At 45.2% G+C, this 18969-nt stretch overlaps 1 protein-coding gene across 1 annotated transcript in view; it reads left to right on the top strand.

Annotated features, from left to right (window-relative positions):
• Positions 1–6034: 6034 nt before the first annotated feature.
• MB21D2 (Mab-21 domain containing 2) overlaps positions 6035–18969 on the top strand; it is a 102051-nt gene continuing 89116 nt past the window's right edge. The window contains exon 1 of the mRNA XM_087818240.1: positions 6035–6297. Within this exon, the coding sequence (XP_087674366.1) occupies positions 6087–6297 (211 nt within the window). The 5' untranslated portion in view covers positions 6035–6086. The remainder of the gene's footprint in view (positions 6298–18969) is intronic.

The following is an 18969-nucleotide window of genomic DNA, read 5'->3' on the forward strand; positions in this document are numbered from 1 at the left end:
AATTTTGGGGGGGAGCCAAGTTTTTCAGACAAACTTGTTATAGTGCAGGATATGGAGAATCAGTTTTTGACAAGCTTTAGAAAACAAGCAGGCATTACTACCATCCCCCATGCCTGCTCAGAGAGCCAGCTTCTATCATCACAATGTGAGTGTGTAAATAAATGTGTTAAAGGGAAGACCTTTCGTTTTCTTTTCCTGAGAGCTTCTCTGAATGCAATTTGGGTGTGGAATATGTGTGAGATGTCTGCGGCACCACAGCATTTCTTTGTATGGGGTAGAATGAAATAGCCTACTAGAACTGGACAGTAGAAAAGCCAGAAACAATGAGATCTGTTTCTATTTTAACCCTAGAAAAAGAAAGATACAACCCTTGATCATGGGACCTTATGGGAACATGGATATAAAACACTTTGTATTTAGAGTGCAAAACACACTTCTGTTCTGAGGCGAATGTTTGTAGGGAACTAGCTCTCAATTATTACACTCACCGAAAAAGAATCATAGAGTCGTAGCTTCTCAGAGCTGAAAGTCACCTCCGGAGCCAGAGCCTACGGCCCTTACCAGCTCAGGAACTCCCTCAAGCGAAAGCCTGACAGATGAGTAACAGGGCTCTGAACACCTCCTGTGACGGGGAGTTTATTCATTCATGAGGCAGCATGTTCTGTGCACCGTGGCTCCCATTGTTAGAAAATGCTTCCATATCCTGGGCTGAAGCCTGTATTTCTCTAACTGCTACATCTCTCCTGGTTCCACCCTCTATAGTCACCCCTCAAAAAATATAAATTAATTTCCCGTTATGGCCTTTTGTTTAATTGCTCACAGCAAAGCAAACCACACATCTATTGACAAGGTATTGCACCCTCTGCACCTGCCCCAGTGCCCAAGGTACATATAAGGCGGGATATGAATTGGTGTAGAGAACCCACCGCCCAGACTTTGGCAAGTTCAAGGGCTGGAAGAGAATGGAGCTACGTGAGAGCATCGGTGAGAGGGTGTCCAGTTCCCCCTCAGTGAGGTGAAGGCTTTCCTATAGGAAGAGGATTTCTAGAGCAATTAATCAATTTGCTTTTTCTTGCCTGATGTGTAGAGGTCAAGGCGACTGGATTTCCCCCAAAAGAAAGAGAATTGAAAATTTGGACTTAAATTTTTTTGTTATTTTCTCACATAGTTTATTGAGCAAATGGCCTGAGCTCAGATTTTAAGGTAGCAAAAAGAGGAACAAAAGGCTTTGTTTGCCATTATGGAACTTGAATTGAGCTTTGGAATCAGACTGTATATGTGAAACGCTGGGCAAAGTGTCAAGTTCTCCAAAGAGATTGTTGGTGTCTTTCTGGATACTCTGGCTGCTAACAACTGTCAGTAAAATTTGATGAAAAGAACCTGGGTCATAAATCAAAAGACCTGAGTTTGGGAACTGAGCCAGCCACCTGGTTCATTCATTTACTCTTTCATTGATCAAACATTTATTGAACAACTACTATGTTCAGACCCAGTGAGAGGTACTGGTTATACATCTATGATCAAAATAGACAGGGTATCTGCACACATTAAGCACACATTTGTTAAAGAGACAGGTAAATAATTAGACAGCTACAATAAAGTCTGAGGAAGAGCCATGAGAGTCCAATGGTGATGAGAGCCTACATGACCTAGACTTTGGTATGTGGGGTAGAGTTGGTTCAACAAAAGCTATTTGCCAGAAATTACATCTAAATAGAGAGCAGAAGGATGACAATTATTAGCTGTTGAACTCTGAAAGATTACTATCTCTCTGAACTTCTGTTTCTTATCTCTAAAATGGGAATAACAATAACAGTCTAGACTAACCTGCTTTTCTAGGAGGGTGTGATGACCAGATAAACAACACATTTTTATGATAAGTGCTTTGTTGAAACCTAAAATGCTCTATCATTTTCAGGCATAACAAATTGTAAATAATTGCTATCAGATGTTATTGCCAACCCTAGAATCTATTTTTTTTTTTTTCCCCTTTCTTCTTTTGTAGATTTGGCTCCCCTGAGAATAACAGGAGTAGAGAACCAAATGACAGATTTGGGTGGAGAGATTTATATTGCTATATTTTCTTCACAGCTAAACCATGCATACCTTCACTGTTGGGAGGGGTGGAAAAAGGTGAACCATGTGAATGCGACAGAGAGGATGGGCTTCACTGGGAGCTCAGCTTAGACTGCAATAGCGAGTCAGGAGACTTATCCCCACTGTCCTGGGAACCCCACTGATATTACAACTGCCTAATCTCACCAGAGGTAAAATTGCCCAACTTGCCCAAAACAGGGCTGTGTGCACCTGTATGGCTTGGTGAGATAACAAGGGGATTCAGCTCTAGTCCTGATTATCCACCTACTGGTGAGAAAAAGCAGTAGCCAAGTAATTCCAAATGTCAGCAAGTCCTGGTTTATTGAAATTTAACTTTTGAGTGCAATGAGTGCATTTTGCCCAAGGCCCACTCTCCTCTTTTGATTTTATTATGATTCTGGTTAAATTCCATGGCATTTTTCATGTCCCCTCTGATGGTCTGGAAACACCATAAATCTTTACTAAATTTGAAGCTAGCATGAAAAATAGAAAGAGCACTGTCTCTACTACTTATGCAAGTTCCCTTCTCCTTTCTGGCCTCGGCTCTCCTATCTGCAAAATGAAGGTGGAGGGTAAAATGTATCCCTCAAGTGCCTTCTGCTGTTACCATTCCACACGTCTATGATGTTTGCCTCTCTTTTCCCTGCCCACATTTTCAAATCATAAGAAATTCCGGCCACTTTCTTTTGTTAGACTTCTTTTGAAAATGCAACTGCCCTTGAAGGCCAGATCTTGAAGCCTGGGCTGCTATTTAAATCTGTCTGACCAAAGAAACCTTGTTTAAAATTACATTTTGTTAATCCATCATATGGTTGTGGAACTTACTATTTTTAATACATGCTCTGCACAGTCCAGTTATTCATGGCTGAGAGTTTACCACAGAACTTTAGAGCTGTATTTAAAAACAAGCAGCTCCAGAGAAGCCAGAAGAAGGCTTCTTTCACAGGCTGATAAAATTTGGGAGTGGAAAGTAGAGGGGTAGTCCTACCTGTGAGTGGGACAGCAGTTTGGAAAGGCAGCGTGTTTCTTTGGTCTGTTTCATCCTGCAGGACCAAGTCACAGAAAACCTATCTTAGTGCTCATTCAGATGGTCGACTCCATTGACCTTTCCTGCATCATTTGTCAAAACTCTAGAAATGTGCACTTTTATTACAAGACAAAGACACTCTTTAATCTCTTCTAATAATTATGCTCTCTCTCTCTCTTCGCTTTTCCATTACCCTTCTTTCTCTTAGGCCATATGACATACACAGGGAAAAAATGGCATGAAAATAGAAGCACTTAGTTAAAGTCAAGCAGAAATACTTATAACAACTCCTAAGTGATTGTTGGGAGACCATAGACAACTTACATTAAGATATTTAACTGTAGCAGATATCACCTAATGCTGGCTTCCTGGACTTTGAGGGATGGTGTTAGTTTGTTCATTCATTTATTCAAGCATATTTTTTAAGGTTATAAGATGGGCCAGAAACTCTGTTAAGTGCAGTGTTTACAAAGGTCAAGAGACATAACACTTGCCCTTGAGGAGCTCATAGTCTAAGGGCCCAGAGGTTAAAAAGTCTCCCAAAAGACCAATTCAGGAAATTATGGTTCCTGTCTTATTTTGCTTACTTAATAAGGGATATTTATACCATTTTATCAGAGTTCTAAAGAGCACATAAAAGGTATTTAGTTAACTATTCAGTACATTCTCTAAATATACAGGTTTATGGAAGGTCAATGATTCATAGAATTCCGATATGGCTGATGGGGTATAGGACCGACAATAAAGAACAGAGACCACTGACTCACTCATTCAAAACATTCAAGAACTAGGGCTTGGGCACAATCAGAAGACTTCCTGCTAACTATTTTCTATGAATATAGATATCACAAGAAAAGTAGAAAATGGGAGGAGCAATGCCTCACTCATGCTTTTGGAAATTAACAAAAAGTGCTTTGACCTTTTTGCCTAAATTATTTCAAATTGTATTACGTAGGGTGGAGGTTGTTGCTTGCATGGGTAAACGAAGATCCTTCTGATTCATGTAATGACTGTGCCTCAGCCAGCTGTCTCCCAGATGGATTGATCATGAGAGAAGCATTGGCAGCTGGGAATGGATCAATTTTTGTTGACGTTCCAACCACTTGTATAGCTTCTGCTGCTGCCCAAGTAATGGTAATACCCTCTCGGATGAAAAGTCATGGCAGTGCAGCAGACCTGCAGAAACTGGACGTTTTAAGAAGCTACCTCATTAGTCCACTAGCATTTACCTGGGTATATGTATCCCCCTTCTTTAATATTGAGTGGGTGAGAAAGCTTGTTTCAAAGAGGATACCAAAAAGCAAAATAAATTAACTAGTTATGCCAAAGTTCTTCACTCATTATTTGACTCAACAAATATTGAGGATCCCGGTGCAGGGCTAATTGCTGTGGGAAAAAAGTTTATTACAACAATAGTAGCAGTTAACATTTAAGTACTGTACTTACTGTGTCAGGCATTGCACTAAGAGGTTTACCCACTTTCTCTCTCATGTAGTCCTTAAAACAATCTATGAGACAGGAATTATTATCTGCATTTTATAGGGGAAGGCATGGAAGATCCTGGACTAATTTCTTGGTCTAACAAAACAGTGTGTATTGTTGGCCATGAGAACCCAGGTACGAAAATAAGTAAGGTACTACATAAGTCAGGGACTGCAATCTAGAGAACAGATGGATATTGAGGAATTACCTTTGTCTCTAAGAACCAATAGGCCTCCTAAGTGTTTGAGTCAAAAACCTCATAAACACTATCCTATTCCAGCCAAAGCACCTTGACTTAGATGGAATCTGCCTTGTCAAATAAGTATAATTCCACTGCAGGAACTACGCCCTTTGGCTTATCACTGACCACCAGATTCTGGCACGCTGCCTGGCAAATAGTGGGTTCTCAAACTGTATTTACTGAAGGAGAGAATTTTCACCTCGTCATTTGACATTCATTGGAACCTGGAACAATTCATCCTGTTTCCCCTCCCCCACACCCACACCCACACCCACACCCCACTTTCGTTTCCCCAGCTTTATGTTGGAGCGGACTGAATCTTATTGGCTTATTATATGTTAAGTTGAATGAGATATTATCCAGGAAAATTAATTACCTAGGGCAAAGGTAAGGGATACTTTAGTGGCTAATTTCTATTATGAGTTTATATAGGGGTGGCGTGGGCACTCTCTTTTTTGAGGCTCTTAATCCTATCTTGTTTGGCAACCTATTCAGAAAAGGGAAGAAGACTGGTTTCATAATCCTTAAGGCAGGTTCCTTCACCACCTAAAGACACTGGGGTTCTTGAGATGGAAATTCTCCCGTAGAGATGTCCTCGCCCAGGATACCGCCCTCAAAATCAGGTTGAGGAAGACTCCTTTCTCCTAGGATGCGCTCGGCAAGCCCTGCTCCCCAAGCGGGGGGAGGCGGCGAAGGAATAGGTCCGCACTTCGCACGTCGGCAGGAGCACGGATTGCCCAGTGGCATCGGCGCGCAGACCTCGGTCATTTATTTATTTCTCCCTCCACTGGGTGCGCTGTCCCTTTAAATGGGGACGCTGTTGCTGGCTCGGTAACGCGGAGCCGGCAGCTTGTTGATTTCAGAGCTGGTGAATTTCACATTGTTTCCACTTCACTTTCCCAGCCCTGGAGGAGGCTCCGGTCGGCCGGACGGCCGCGGTCGCCGCCGCCAGCCAGGGGCAAGGGAGGGCAAGGACCTGCAGTACCGGGGCCGGCGTGGGGCCGCAGGAAAGGGTGTCAGGGCCACCCTCGCACCCTCGCTGCAGCGCAGCTCCTTCCGAAGCCGGGACGCCCGGAGCGCGCCGAGCCGGGACCGCCCGCCCAGGCGCCCGCCCTCCAGCCCGCCCACGGTCCCGGGCCACCGCCGCGGAGCCCGCGAGGGGAGGAGGCCCCGGGGGGCGGGGTGGGGGGCGGGGTGGGTGCCGCCGCCGCCGCGGAGCTGCTGCTCGGCGCGTTTTGCATGAAGATGGCGGCTCCCACCGCCAGCAAGGCAGCCTCTCTGGGCTGTAACAACAAGCCGACGTTCCCGGAGCTGGATTTCAGGTCCGGAGCTCGGGTGGAGGAATTGAACAAACTCATCCAAGAATTCACGAAGCACGACCAGCGGGAATACGACGACCAGAGAGCGCTGGAGATTCACACAGCCAAGGATTTCATCTTTTCCATGCTGGGTAAGAAGGAAAAGGGGGAGGTGTGGGCGAGTGATGGGAGCGGGGTCGAGCCCATTCCCCCTCGCGCGCTCTCCTCCCCCTCGGTTTCCTGCGCAGAGCCGGGCGCCGGGGCACGACCCGCCTCCGTCCCGCTTCTGCTCCCCGCGGCAGGTGGAGCTCCCTTAGCGCCCCACCTCACTATACTTTGCTCGGGGTCCCTTTCCCCCGTTCACTGGCTCTTTTGTTAATTTCTCACCGGCCAGCGCCGGCGGGCAGGTGGCGGGATCCTGGTGAAGGGTGTCACGGGTGGGGGGGCCCCTGGGAGCGGCGCGGTCCAGGTGGGACCGGCGGCGCCTCGCAGTCGGGGGTTTGGCTCCGAGGCTCGGACCTGCGCCTGTCCAGCGCCGCTCCGCGGGTCAGGTCCTGAGCTCGGACACGGGGATAGCTTGGGGCTCTGGCTCGGCGCGCGAGCGACAAGTTGCTCCTGTGGTCCTGCGGCGCGGCGCTGTCATGCCAGAGCCCTCGGCGGCCAAACTTGTTGGGGGTTCCCTCGTTACCCTCTGGAGCAGGCTGGGCGCCCGGAGTTCTCGCAGCTCCGCTCTGCAGACCGGCTTCCCCGTGAGCGGTCGGAAGCATTTCCGGTGCTTCCCCCGGGCTCCGGCGGAGCTCGTCATTCCCAATTCCCCGGCCCCGCGGGGCGCCGGCCCCTCCTCTTTGTGTGCTGGCCGCGAGGGGTGCCCTGAGATTCGAACCTCGGAGGCGTTGGGGGGTTAGGAATATGCCGCCCGCTGCTACCCCCGGCCCCGCACCTGCAGGTCCTCGCCCTGATGGTTGAATGGGGCGTGAGATAATGGAGCCTGGCCTGGGAGACCGACCCCCCTCGGGTGTCCCGTGGTTCGGGTGCTGCTGTGGGGTGTAGTGAGAGTGTCCGCCGCGGGAGCCTCCTCGCAGCTCGCGGCCCCACCGGTGCCACCGTGGCCGGCGCGCAGCGTGTGGCCTGGCGGTTAGCATCGCGCGGAACTGGGGTCCCGAGGGTGGCGCTGCCCTGACGCGGGTCTCTCCCTGTGCTCTCCGCAAATGCAAGCTCGCCGATTTCCCAGGCAGTGGAAATTTTGATTGAAGGGGGAAGACGGAGCTCTTGGCTTTCTCCTGACAGCTACTTGGATTTCTGTGTCTGTTGCTGCCGGTTCTATTGTGGGGTACCTTTTCCCTCCACGGTTTTCTTCCTCCCCACAGCCCAAGTGGCGGGTAATAAAATTGAACTTGCGGACTCCAGGAGTGATGCTTTCAGAAGTTGGATAAAGCGTGATAAAACTTGGGGCTGGATTTTACCTTTTGGTCCACACTCCCCACGTGTATCCTAGATTGTGTTTGGGGTTGAAAAGCTCTCTATTGATTTGACCGTGCCACTCTTGAGATGAAATGAAGATGATTTTGTTGTTTAACACAACCCCTGAACTTGGTGGGAGTGAGCTTCCAGAGGGAAGCTTACAAGCTTACAAAGTACCAGATCTGAAAACCAGCACAGTGATTCTCAGGAGGGTGGGGACACACAGAGAAGGTTCAGAGCAGTTATTTAAGTTGCTTAACGATGGCTTTTCTCTTTGACACAAATAATGGAAGTCTGACATTGTGTTGTTATAGCCCCTGCATCAGTTCCGATGTTTCCTGCCCTACGTCGTTCACTGGAAAAAGATGCTGGGTCACCACCAGTCAGGATAGTTTGGGAACAGAAAATGGGAGAATGTGGGGAGGGGTAAGTTTAAATGCCCAGCACATCAGGAACCTCTGTGCTAACCCCACGGCTGATACACTGATTGAGCAAAGCCTTTACCCAGGTATGAAGGGTCTCTTATTCCTGCGTGCTTAATTTACAAGTGTGTTTAATGGCATGAGTGGCATTGTGTTGACAGGTGAACTAAATTCTCCTTTCTTCCTTTTTACTCAGTTGACCTTGCAAAAGACATCTTTCTTGCCCCCTGGGAATTTGATAGTTTCACCTGCAGGAGAAAAATCAGGAAAGTGTGTCATTTAAGCCTTCTGCCCTCTGGACACTAGAAGGCAGATGGTGAAATGAGCTTGCCTGTGTGTGGTGCTGCATTCATTTGTGAGTTCCTTGCTTTCCCTTAATGAGGTGTTGGCCGCTCTAGACAACTGAAGGTTTGGAGACAGCAAGGGTCCCCGTGTGGATTTACTTTTTCTAAAGCAGATTTTCGCTTGGCTTAAAACCCAAAATCTCTTTTTGTCACTTTGTTTCACTTGCCACAGCCTTGAATCTTTCATGAATATTCGAATGAGGTATCTTAATGACCCTCAGCTTGTTAAGGTACCTCTGGGGTGGCACCAGGCCTTTATTTCTTGGAGTTATGGGGGCAGGGGCGCATCCTCTTGGCTTTGTTCTGCCTCTGAGCTGTACCTGAGGATTGTCAGCAGCTTAAAAACATTATTTCCCTCACACAGAATGAAATGGCAGAGCAAGCCTCTTTCCTGGAGCTGTGGATGAGCTATCTCTGTTTTTAGGCAATTGGCAGCCACTCTTTATGTACGCTTGTTAGTCCTGACTGAAGCCCACCCCCTCCACCCCTCAGCTTCCCAACCCCTTTTGTTATTTCTAGTTTGGAAGCAACTATGTGCAGAAGAGCAAAGTGGTGGTAGACATTTGTCACAATCAGTGACCTTTCAGCAGCAAGAAACTCCACTGCCCTGTTTAAGCTGGGCTCTGCATAGACTGCAGAGTTGATCAGAATCTGCTGGTGGTCACTGTAATCTCCGTGGCCTGTCCTGACATTCTCTGTACAGAGATTCCGATTCTTTCGGAGACAGGTATTATCTGGAATCATCTAGACTCCTTATTTCTCTACACCTTGGTCTTTGAGGAGAGTGATTGCTGTTATATCTGGTTAATATTTGAGAGCCCAGATTGTGTGAGAGGCTGACAGTGCATAATACATACCATTTATCAAGATTCAGGGAAATTGCCAGAGTTCATTAATGTTTTAATAATATTTAGTATTTGCATAATGTCTCCGCCAGCTCCTTTGTTATCTTCATTCCCTGGTGAGGTCGGGTGGAGACTGGTTGTGTCCCCTGTTGCAGAACAGGGGCTATGCAGAAGTTAGAGAAGCCAGGAGCGAGACAAGTAATCACTTAGACTGCTTGTAGTCTGAATGAATGGTCAGTACCATGGTGTGATTGTTAGATAGCTATAATTTACTGCTTGTCTTCCCTATGCCAGGAACGTCATATAACCTTAGGAGCAATGTTTTCCCATTGCACAGATGAGGATGTTGAAATTTACTGGGGTTAAGAATCATCCAGGGCCCTATGGCTAATAAATGGTAGCGATCTTGCTAAAACACTTATTGGCCTGACTCTGACATGTTCCTCTCCTACTTGAGACTATTTCTAGTAGATGCATTAAGACCAGAGAAAGGCCTTTGTTTAAAAAAGTACTACTGTTGCTTCTTTCAGGATTTTGTTTCTGATATCAGCTATAAATATTAGGATGATCCAAGCAGCATCTGATGTGATTTCTGGAGCCGTCTGAGTAGCAGTATTTTATTCCACAATAAAATGACTTGTTTGAATTTCTGGTTAAGAAAATGATGGCCATTATAATAAAATGTTAAAATCTCTGACAATTCCACTTTGCCTCTTGCTGGCTGAGCGGTCTTAAGTTCTTTCGTCTACTAAATATGAATAACAGTAATGCATCATTTCAGAATTATGTGTGAATATGAAGTTACTTTGTAAACTGAAAAAGAATGTATACATGATTTTAATATTTATTTCAAGAAATGGACATTATTAGGAAATCTAGTGAACTTAAACTAGAATTATATCTACAGTTTGGTATCAGAAAAAACTATGGAGTATGAGTAGAGGCGGCCCAGGAGAGTATAAGCTCTGGCTACAGCGGGCATGATTAATTCTAACATGCATTGTCATTTGTTAAGCTCATACTGTGTGCTGGCCATTGTGCTAGCTACTTTGCACAAATCCATTAGTTCACGTAATTTTCTTCCAACAACTTCGTAAGGATAAATATCATGCCTGTTTTAGAGGTGAAGTAGGTGAAGTATTATCTCCTTTTTAAGATGAGACACTGAGGCTCAAAGAAGTCTAGTTCTTATGCCAAGGTCATACAGAGTTTGAATTTGAACCCAAGTGGCCGTGTTCCTTCCACTGTACTAGTAATCAGTTTCTTTCGCTCTTGGTTCAGACAACCAGAAAGGCGCCCCTCCCTGGGGATTGCTGCCCTCAGTAGCCTGCTTAGCCTCTAGGAGCAGGGAAGGTTTCTCTTTGTCTATCTCGTTCTTTCCCTCTCTTACTTTCGTGCATTCAACAAATATTTACTGAATGTTACACTGCCTGCAAGCAGTATGCAGGTTCCTAAGGACGAAATAGTGAGCCCAAGCTGGAATTCATATGGGCTTTTGGAGACCCTTCTCTCCTTTCTGGCTACCAACTTGAGGAATATAGTTTTGCTGGCTCTTGTCTCTTTTCAGGCCCATAAATACCACATGGCCGCTTTTAAGTTCTAAAGTTACGGTGTGGTACTTTGGAGTGATGCTGGACCTACCATGTTTTTAGACACTTCCTGTATCTTCACACTAGGTCATTTTGAAGCCCTGTTTTTCCGGTGTTTGAATGCCACTTTTCTCTTAATTCATTCAGCAATATTTATTTATTGAGGGACTTTATTGCGAATCACTGCTTGGTGGGCCTCCAAGTCTTGATAAGTTCTTTAGAGTTCAAATTGCTAATGTGCTGTATCTGTATGATGCACAAGATCATCTGTGAAGCCTATTCCAGCTCTGACAACATTATGCATCTAGGGCAGGGAGGTCCCTCAGAACATTTATTTTTGCTGCTAGTTTGGGTTGATTTCATTTCACCTCCATGGCTCTGGGCAGTTGCTGCCCTTTGTCCTTGACAGAAGAGCCCTAGATTTGTTGATGATCCTGGTCTTCCCCGGATGTCCTCGTGTTGCCCATGGGATAATGCATTGCTCTAGATTAGACTGGGACCCTTTTATATTCGCAGAAATGTTAGATTCCCTCTTGTCAGGCTGAGAACTTGTCATTGAATGTTAGCTCTTTAGATTCTCTTTGAGCTTTTTAACAATTCAGAATCTCTGGTCCCATTTCAGATCTACTGAATCAGAATCCCTAGGATCCCCAAACTGGCTGCTCAGCACCCCGGCATCCTGTCCTGTGTTTGACCTGATGTGCATTCCCTGTTCAGTAGAGCTGCTCCTAGCGCAATGAGCACGGTCCCACTTGACTTTTGAGACTAGAACCCGACTGCTGAGCCTAAAGAGCAGATATGTCTACTGGCTCCTGGAACTGGAGTCCTCCACCCAGGACAGAGGTGGGGAGGTGTAGTGATTGAGATGATTAGAGGGTACCCTGTATCAGAGATTGTAATAGGGCTTTACATCATCGTATCATTTAACACTTGGAAATAAAGGACTATGCAGAACAATAGGATTTGAAAAATTCAGGAGTTTCCTAAGTTTACAAGCAAGTAAGTGGCATAGCTGGGACAGGCTAATGCAACCCTTGCTTTTAACAATGACACTAGTATTATTGCCCTCAGGAGTGGGAAGAGACCTGGATTCTAGCCCTAACTCTTCCAGTTACATGCTGTGTGACTTTGGGCAAGTCACTTAAACTTTGAGCCTCGGTTTCTGAATATGTAAGTTGGGGCTAATAATTAGTCATGTGTCGCTTAACAATGGGATCTGTTCTGAGAAATGCATCGTTGAGTGATTTTGTCATGCAAACATCATTGAGTATACTTATAAGAAATCTAGATGGTATAACCTACTATACACACCTAGGCTCGATGGGGTAGCCTGTTGCTCCTAGGCTTCAAATCTGTATATACGTTACTGTACTAAATACTGTAGGCAGTTGTAGCGCCGTAGTATTTGTGTATCTACACATACCTAAACATAGAAAAGGTACAGTAAAAATATGGTCTAAAAGGTGAAAAGTGGTATACTTGTATAGGGCACTTACCATGAATGGAGCTTGCAAGACAGGAAGCTGCTCGGGGTGAGCCAGTGAGTGAGTGGTGAGTGAATGTGAAGGCCTGGGACCTTCCTGTGCACTACTGTACACTACAGTGCTTTAGAAACGCTGTACAGCAGCATCACTGCAGACACTTGAGAAGTGCATTGCACTACCACGTAACAACAGCTATGACGTCACTAGGTGAGAGGAATTTTTCAGCTCCATTATAACTATGGGACCACCATTGACTGAAATGTCCTTGTGCAGCACACGACTACCTACCTTATGCGTCCAGGAACATTAAATTCTGAATTTGAAAAGTTTTGTGCAGCACAAAGGAAGGACATGTCTGAGTTCTAGTACCAGCTCTATTTTGTACTGTATGGTGTGTGTGACCCTGAATAAAGTCTCCTTACCTCTTTTGGACCACTTTTTGCCCATTTTCCAATTACAGAAAATACAAAGATGAAAGTAAAATCACTCCCAAATTCTAAATATGTTAATATTTTATGTACATTTTTCTAGACATCTGTGTTTATAAACATGCTTACACCCACTCATTCTTACATGCATAAAGTCTCACTAACAGTATTCTTATTGGGTATGTGTTCTTTGGTAAATTCATCAACATGCTCGCATCTACCATACTTTTAAAATGAAGCTATAACTTGAAACCTGTGGAAAGATGTTCTCCTAGCTTCTTTCATTCCTCTTTTATTCCACAAGAAGATACTGTTCTGGAACTTAGAGCACATTCTGTGATTTAATAACTGAGGATGATGAACCTTCGTATTGGTGACTTCTGAGGGTTTCAATGTCATCTCCTCGCTGTGTCTTTATATGTTCAGCATGGTCACGTGACACTGACTATATTTCTCCCTTCCTTTGCTTAGGCTGTTTTCTCTATCAGCATTTCTTAACCTGGGTCCATGGAAACAACAGCATGGAGTCTATGAACTTGAATGAGAAGAAGCCATATCTTTATTTTCATTAACCTCTAACTGAAATATAGCATTTCCTTCCATTATAAAAGTAGGTAACAAAGCATAGTAGTACCTATGTCTTTCACTTTTGCTACCAACAGAAATCACAGATACTTTCATTTCACATTAAAGTTGTTACAGATATCTCAAAAAATCATTTATTGCTGCTTTGAAATTATGGTGGCTATTAGACTTGCTACTGGATTTTATTTACTGCATTCATGAATCACATGAATCACATGGTCCTCTATCACCAATTTATTCTTTAAATGCATTTTGTGTTTTAATACTATTTTCTTTGAGGTCCTGTGTAATTTCATCATATTCATTTAAATACACTGTTTTTTGCTCGGATTCATTGGCTTTTCCAGCCTGTCAAGATATCTGTCACAGAGGTAGTTAAGAGTCTCAGCTTCTAAACACAACCTCTGACACCTTATCTCTGCTTTGTTTTCTTCTCCCAGCTCAAATGCCTCTTGACTCATGAAGATTTCCTCTCTCTCCAAGGAGAAAACAATTTACCTTTTCTCTGTTTCCTAACACCTGGTCCCCTTTTCTATCTCTTAGCACATTCTTTCTCATGCCCTGGGTTAAAGAATCCCTGGCTCATTTATCTTTGCAGCACCCACTGGGGTCATGTACACAGTAGGTACTCACAGTGTTGTGACTTGATTCACTTTAAAGGAGACTTTCTGTGTGAGCTTATTTCAGGATGTATTTAAGGAATCAGCACTTTCTGACATTGTCTCTTTATGATTTTTCCCTTTCCTTTAAGCCATGCTATATAGTCTTTGCTGGGGTCAAGAAAATCTTAATCTGATCTCCTTATGTGGTAGCAGAGTTTTTTCTGCCTTCCAAGAATAAGGTCCTTAAGACTTACCACAGGGCAATTTAAGAAATGTCCCAAGTGATTACAATAGTGTGTTGACTGAGAGCAAACAGTGATTTGGGGAAATGTCCCTTTTCTTATAGACCTTGACTTTTCTTTCATAGGCACCTAGGGTACTCGTGGGCCTCCAGCATGCCCACAGGTGGGGCCTTATAGAAGCTATGACAAAGCATAAGTCATCTTTCCCCTGGAGGTGTTCCACACGCTTATCAGCCAACCTGCAAGTGTTCATATGCCTACTCTGGAATCCAAATTATAGTGATACTTTATTATGATAAACTACTATCATGTGCCCTCAATAACCCACCTTTGTACAGTGCTTTACAGATTACAGTAAATATTCACATCTGGTATGGCATGGTATTCTTTGGACAGGCCTTTGAGAAAGGTTGTGTAGGAACTATTAACCCACATTGCAGATGGGATTAGTTTTGAGACTTGGAGGTGATGTGACTTAGTGGGAGGTCTAAAGTAAGTCATAGAACAGGATCCACCCAGATCTGAGTGTCTCCTGCAGCACACAGCCTGCCCAGAGCTTTTGTAGGCTTTTTTACCCTCAGGCATCTTTCATGGGTTGCTGGGGTGAGTCTATATTCTCAGACAAGGCCAGCGTAGCACCTTTCATTCCTGTCTGGGTTTTTCTGCCCTCCCCCTGACCACAGGTATATAGCCCTTGAGGCTGATTGACTATGAAATGGGTAAGTACATGCCCTGTAGGTATGCATTCTCCACATCTGATTGCTAGGCCCTGCCCAACTAGTTCTTAGGGTCCCTGTCAGTTTCACAATGGACTTGGGTAAGCACTTGGCAGCTGAGTCATTTCTTTAAGGACAGTTTATAATTATGCCATTATGAGGCCCTCTCTCCAGGAAACAGCTATCTGTTTTTTTGTCCACTTAAGTGCCTTTTCATGAATTCCCTCTATACAAGATAAAGAAACAGATAACTAGGGCCAGTGCCACTGTGGATAAAGCTGACATGGGGAGCTGTTGTTCAATTTGTTTATTTTTTATATATTTTTTCTCAACACAAGAAGCCATGATTACTCTTTGTGAAATGAGTTAAGTTAGTAGTGGGAGTTGGTGTAAGTATTGTTTAGGTTTTTGTTTCTTCTAACAAGTATTTGTATATCTACAATGTGTGTAGAATGGTGAAGGATTCGGTCATTTATAAATTCATTCAACACATGTTGCAGTGCCTGCCATGTGCTAGTGTAATTACTGTGATACAATTACTAGATAAGTGCACAGTGTTGAATCAGAGAAGGAAGGTCACTATGTCTATAGGACTTCTGTTCTCTGGGGGATTCAACGAGGATAAATTGGGATGTGTGCTATTAAAAAAACAAAGCACAGAGTGTGATGTTGGAGGTTAACTGGTAGGATGGAGTGAAGACCCTTCGAGAAGGCCTCTCTAAAAGACATTGAAATGGAAGGGCAAGAAGGACCTGGCCACCTGAAGATTAGATGGAAGAGTATTCCAGGTGGACAGGACAGCATGTGCAGAGGCCCCAGGTGGGCTTCAAGCTTTCAGGGCTGCTTGAATGATAGCAAGTCTCATTTGGCCTCCACAAGGAGGAATGGTCTGTGTTCGGATTAGGCCCGGGGTGGAAAGAATGGGCCGCTTTCCTTGGAATGAGTGGCCTTCTTGCAGGTGAAGGTTTTCCAGGTGGGGCCACCCTTTGGCTTGGCTCTTGTTCAGGGCATTCAGGGATTGGTGGGGAGGGAAGCGGTGTTGGAAGGTTGGGTTACAGATCCTCAGAAGGCCCTTTGTAGTCATGTGATTCTCTGATTTCACCTGATAGCCCTAGGCTAGAAGCAGTGAGTGCTACATTAGATCATTTATGGGTCAAACAGCAGTTTTCATGGGACAACAATAAGCCTTTTATCTAGTCCTCTACAGTTTACCAGATACTTTTATATGCATAATCTGATTTTGACATCACAACAACCATATGAAGTAGGTTATTATTGTATCTGTCTTAACATAGGAAGACACTGATGGTCAATAGAAGTTAAGTAACTCAAGGTCACCAAAGGGTCGAGGTAGGGTCAAACTCAAGTCCTTTAAAGGTACCCCAAATTATCTGTGTTACGCTAACCTAGAACCTTCTCCCCTACCCACCCACCCTGTCCCAGGGTGTGGAAGCAGGAGGATTTCTGGCCCAGAGGGAGGCAGGGAAGATCTGGAGGAAGAACCAAGTCAATAGGTTACAAGCCTGCGCATGTCTGTTATTGGTGTTCAACTCCTAAGCACTTTTCTAGGCTGCTTCAAGATCATCCTTTTAGCAGCCGCAGCTGTTCTTATAGCAGCTGCTTGTGTGGATTGTGATTAATAAAGGAAACTCAACAGTTTGTTCTTTTAACTGTGCCCTTGGTGTATGCAGCCTGCTGTCATCCAGGCTATGGCTCTGATTTGGAATGACATAATCCTACTGGCATCAGTGCCAAGGGGCTCATAGCTCTGTTGTGAGAAGGGATGGTCTGTCTAGATAGGAGCTGGTGAGCCAAAGGCCCACTGGGGACTGGACAATAGGGACAAAAAGAGTTTAAGGAAAACGAGAGTGGTGGGCAGCTCAGTAAATGCCAACTGGTTTTTGGGGTCTGAGTCAGGCACACCTGGGAGTGGGGGACGTGCACTGGGGAGTGAGATAACCTTTTACATCTATTTACCTTTTTTTAAAAAATCCTCAGCTGAGGATATTTTTTCCATTGCTTTTCAGAGAGAGTGGAAGTGGGGCCGGGTGGGGGGGGCGGGGAGGGACATCCATGTGAGAGAGACACATGGATTGGTTGCCTTCCGCACCCACCCCGACCAGGGCTGGGGATCAAGCCTGCAACCGAGGTACATGTTCTTGGTTGGAATTGAACCCGGGACCCTTCAGTCTGAGGGCCAATGCTCTAACCACTGAGAAAAACCATCTAGGGCTACATCTTTTTTCTAAAAAGGGTCACTGCTCCCAGCCCCTGCCAGCTGTTCCTCCACTGCAATGCTATTACAACAGATTGCCAGCACCACTCCTGGAGTTTCTGATTGAACAGGTCTGGGATTCAGCCCCAGGAATTTGTATTTCTAGTCAGTCTCCAGGTGATACAGCTGCTACTGGTCCAGAACGCACGCTTTCAGAACCATTGCTTAAAGGGGCCAGGGCTGATAGAACTTCAGATGTTTTAAGAGACACGATAAATCTGGTTGTTTATGGAAAATCTCCAGATTTTTAAACACTGAGAATAAAAATCAAATCTTAAAGGAACATATGTGGTCTAAAACTGCAGGTCAAACAGAACACTGTGGCTGCCAGTGTATCTCCTCTGATCTGAATACTTTTAGGGCAACCTTATGTGCCCGCTCTGGAAACAGACCCGGAGAGGAGCAGTGCTTTGGTTCATCCCATAAACACACAGCTAGTTTCGGGGCAGAATGATACCTAGAACCTAGACTTCCTAGCTCTCTGCCAAGTGTGTGTGTGCTGGTGTTAGTCTTAGCATACTGTCTCCCAAGTGTTCCCTTTGAATAGAAAACTATGTAACTTTGAAAATAATAACCACACTAGGCACAATTCTTAGTATGTTATACTTTATGTATTTAAACAATTAATCTTAATGCCAACCCGCTCAGGAAGGGTTACTCTTCCTATTCTTATTTACTGACAAGACTTCCAAAGCACAGAGAGGTTAAGTAATTTGCCCAAATTCACAGAGCTACCGGTGGAGTGGGGTTTGAACTCAGGAGGTCTAGGTTCAGGCAGAAAATAGCAAATCACTCTAAACCGTCTTTTTTATCTCATTAAAGAGGATCTTTTCCCCCTGCAAAGTGGAAGCCATTGATGGGAATGCTATAGTTTTAATGCTGCTGATGTTGTAGGCAGTTAGACAGACATGAGCAGAGCAAGGACTGTGGCCAGGTACAGAAGGTCACCAGGGCAGAAAGCCCTGGGTGCCTAGCAAAGGACAGTTGCTGGGTGGGACCTTGCCCCCAGGGTGTCCTTTCCTCCTGACCTTTCCTCTGTAGAGATAACATTTGGGCCTCAGTTGTATTTCAGCTCCAGGCCCAGAAAAGCAGCAAAACCAGCCTTGCTGACCTCAGGACCAGCTGCATTGAATAATGACCCCCAGCTCTGGTGCAGCCAATCAATCAGTGGAGACCACAACCCTGAAAAGACACACCTGGAAAGCTGCTGAATATTCAGGTCTTCCCCTAGGACCTCCCCTAAAATCTCCACCCTTGCAACCCTTAGTTAAGACTGAGGACCCGGAGTGCTCTCCCTCCTAGGAGCACCCCTGCCTTCCCTTTCCCTTCACCCTCGCCCCGCCCCCCGCACGTTACCATTAATTTCCTGACCCCCAAGCTCCTGGGGCCCTTCCTTTGCCTCTATAACCTGTTCCTAAGCCCATTTTTTCTACAAATTACTTCTTCTACCTCTGTGATTTTATAAATAAATGTTCTCTTACAGTTGGATTCTTGGCTCTGAATTCTTTTCTAGCCAGAACTGAAGTACTGAGCTTGCTGAACCCAGGTCCCGTCTGACCTCACTGGTCTAACACCTTCTGCTGCCTACAACACTAGGAAACTTGGAAATGAGTTGGCTGGAATTCCTCCCTCCTCCATTTTACAGAAGGGGACGCTGAGGCCAGAAAGGAAAGGGGACTTGATCATCCTGAACACTGGTCTTGCTTTTGGTCCGAGTGGAGGTTGGAAATGTCCAGCAAGTAACTGCTTCCTGAGACTCTTCACTCGGAAGAGTGTGCTCCCCAGGGAGGGTCTGCCTGGGTTTGAAGGAGGGCTTGTCCCTCAGAGGGCT

The sequence above is a fragment of the Miniopterus natalensis genome, chromosome 6 (genome assembly GCF_054644295.1).
Source record: "Miniopterus natalensis isolate mMinNat1 chromosome 6, mMinNat1.hap1, whole genome shotgun sequence".
Classification (NCBI taxonomy): domain Eukaryota; kingdom Metazoa; phylum Chordata; class Mammalia; order Chiroptera; family Miniopteridae; genus Miniopterus; species Miniopterus natalensis.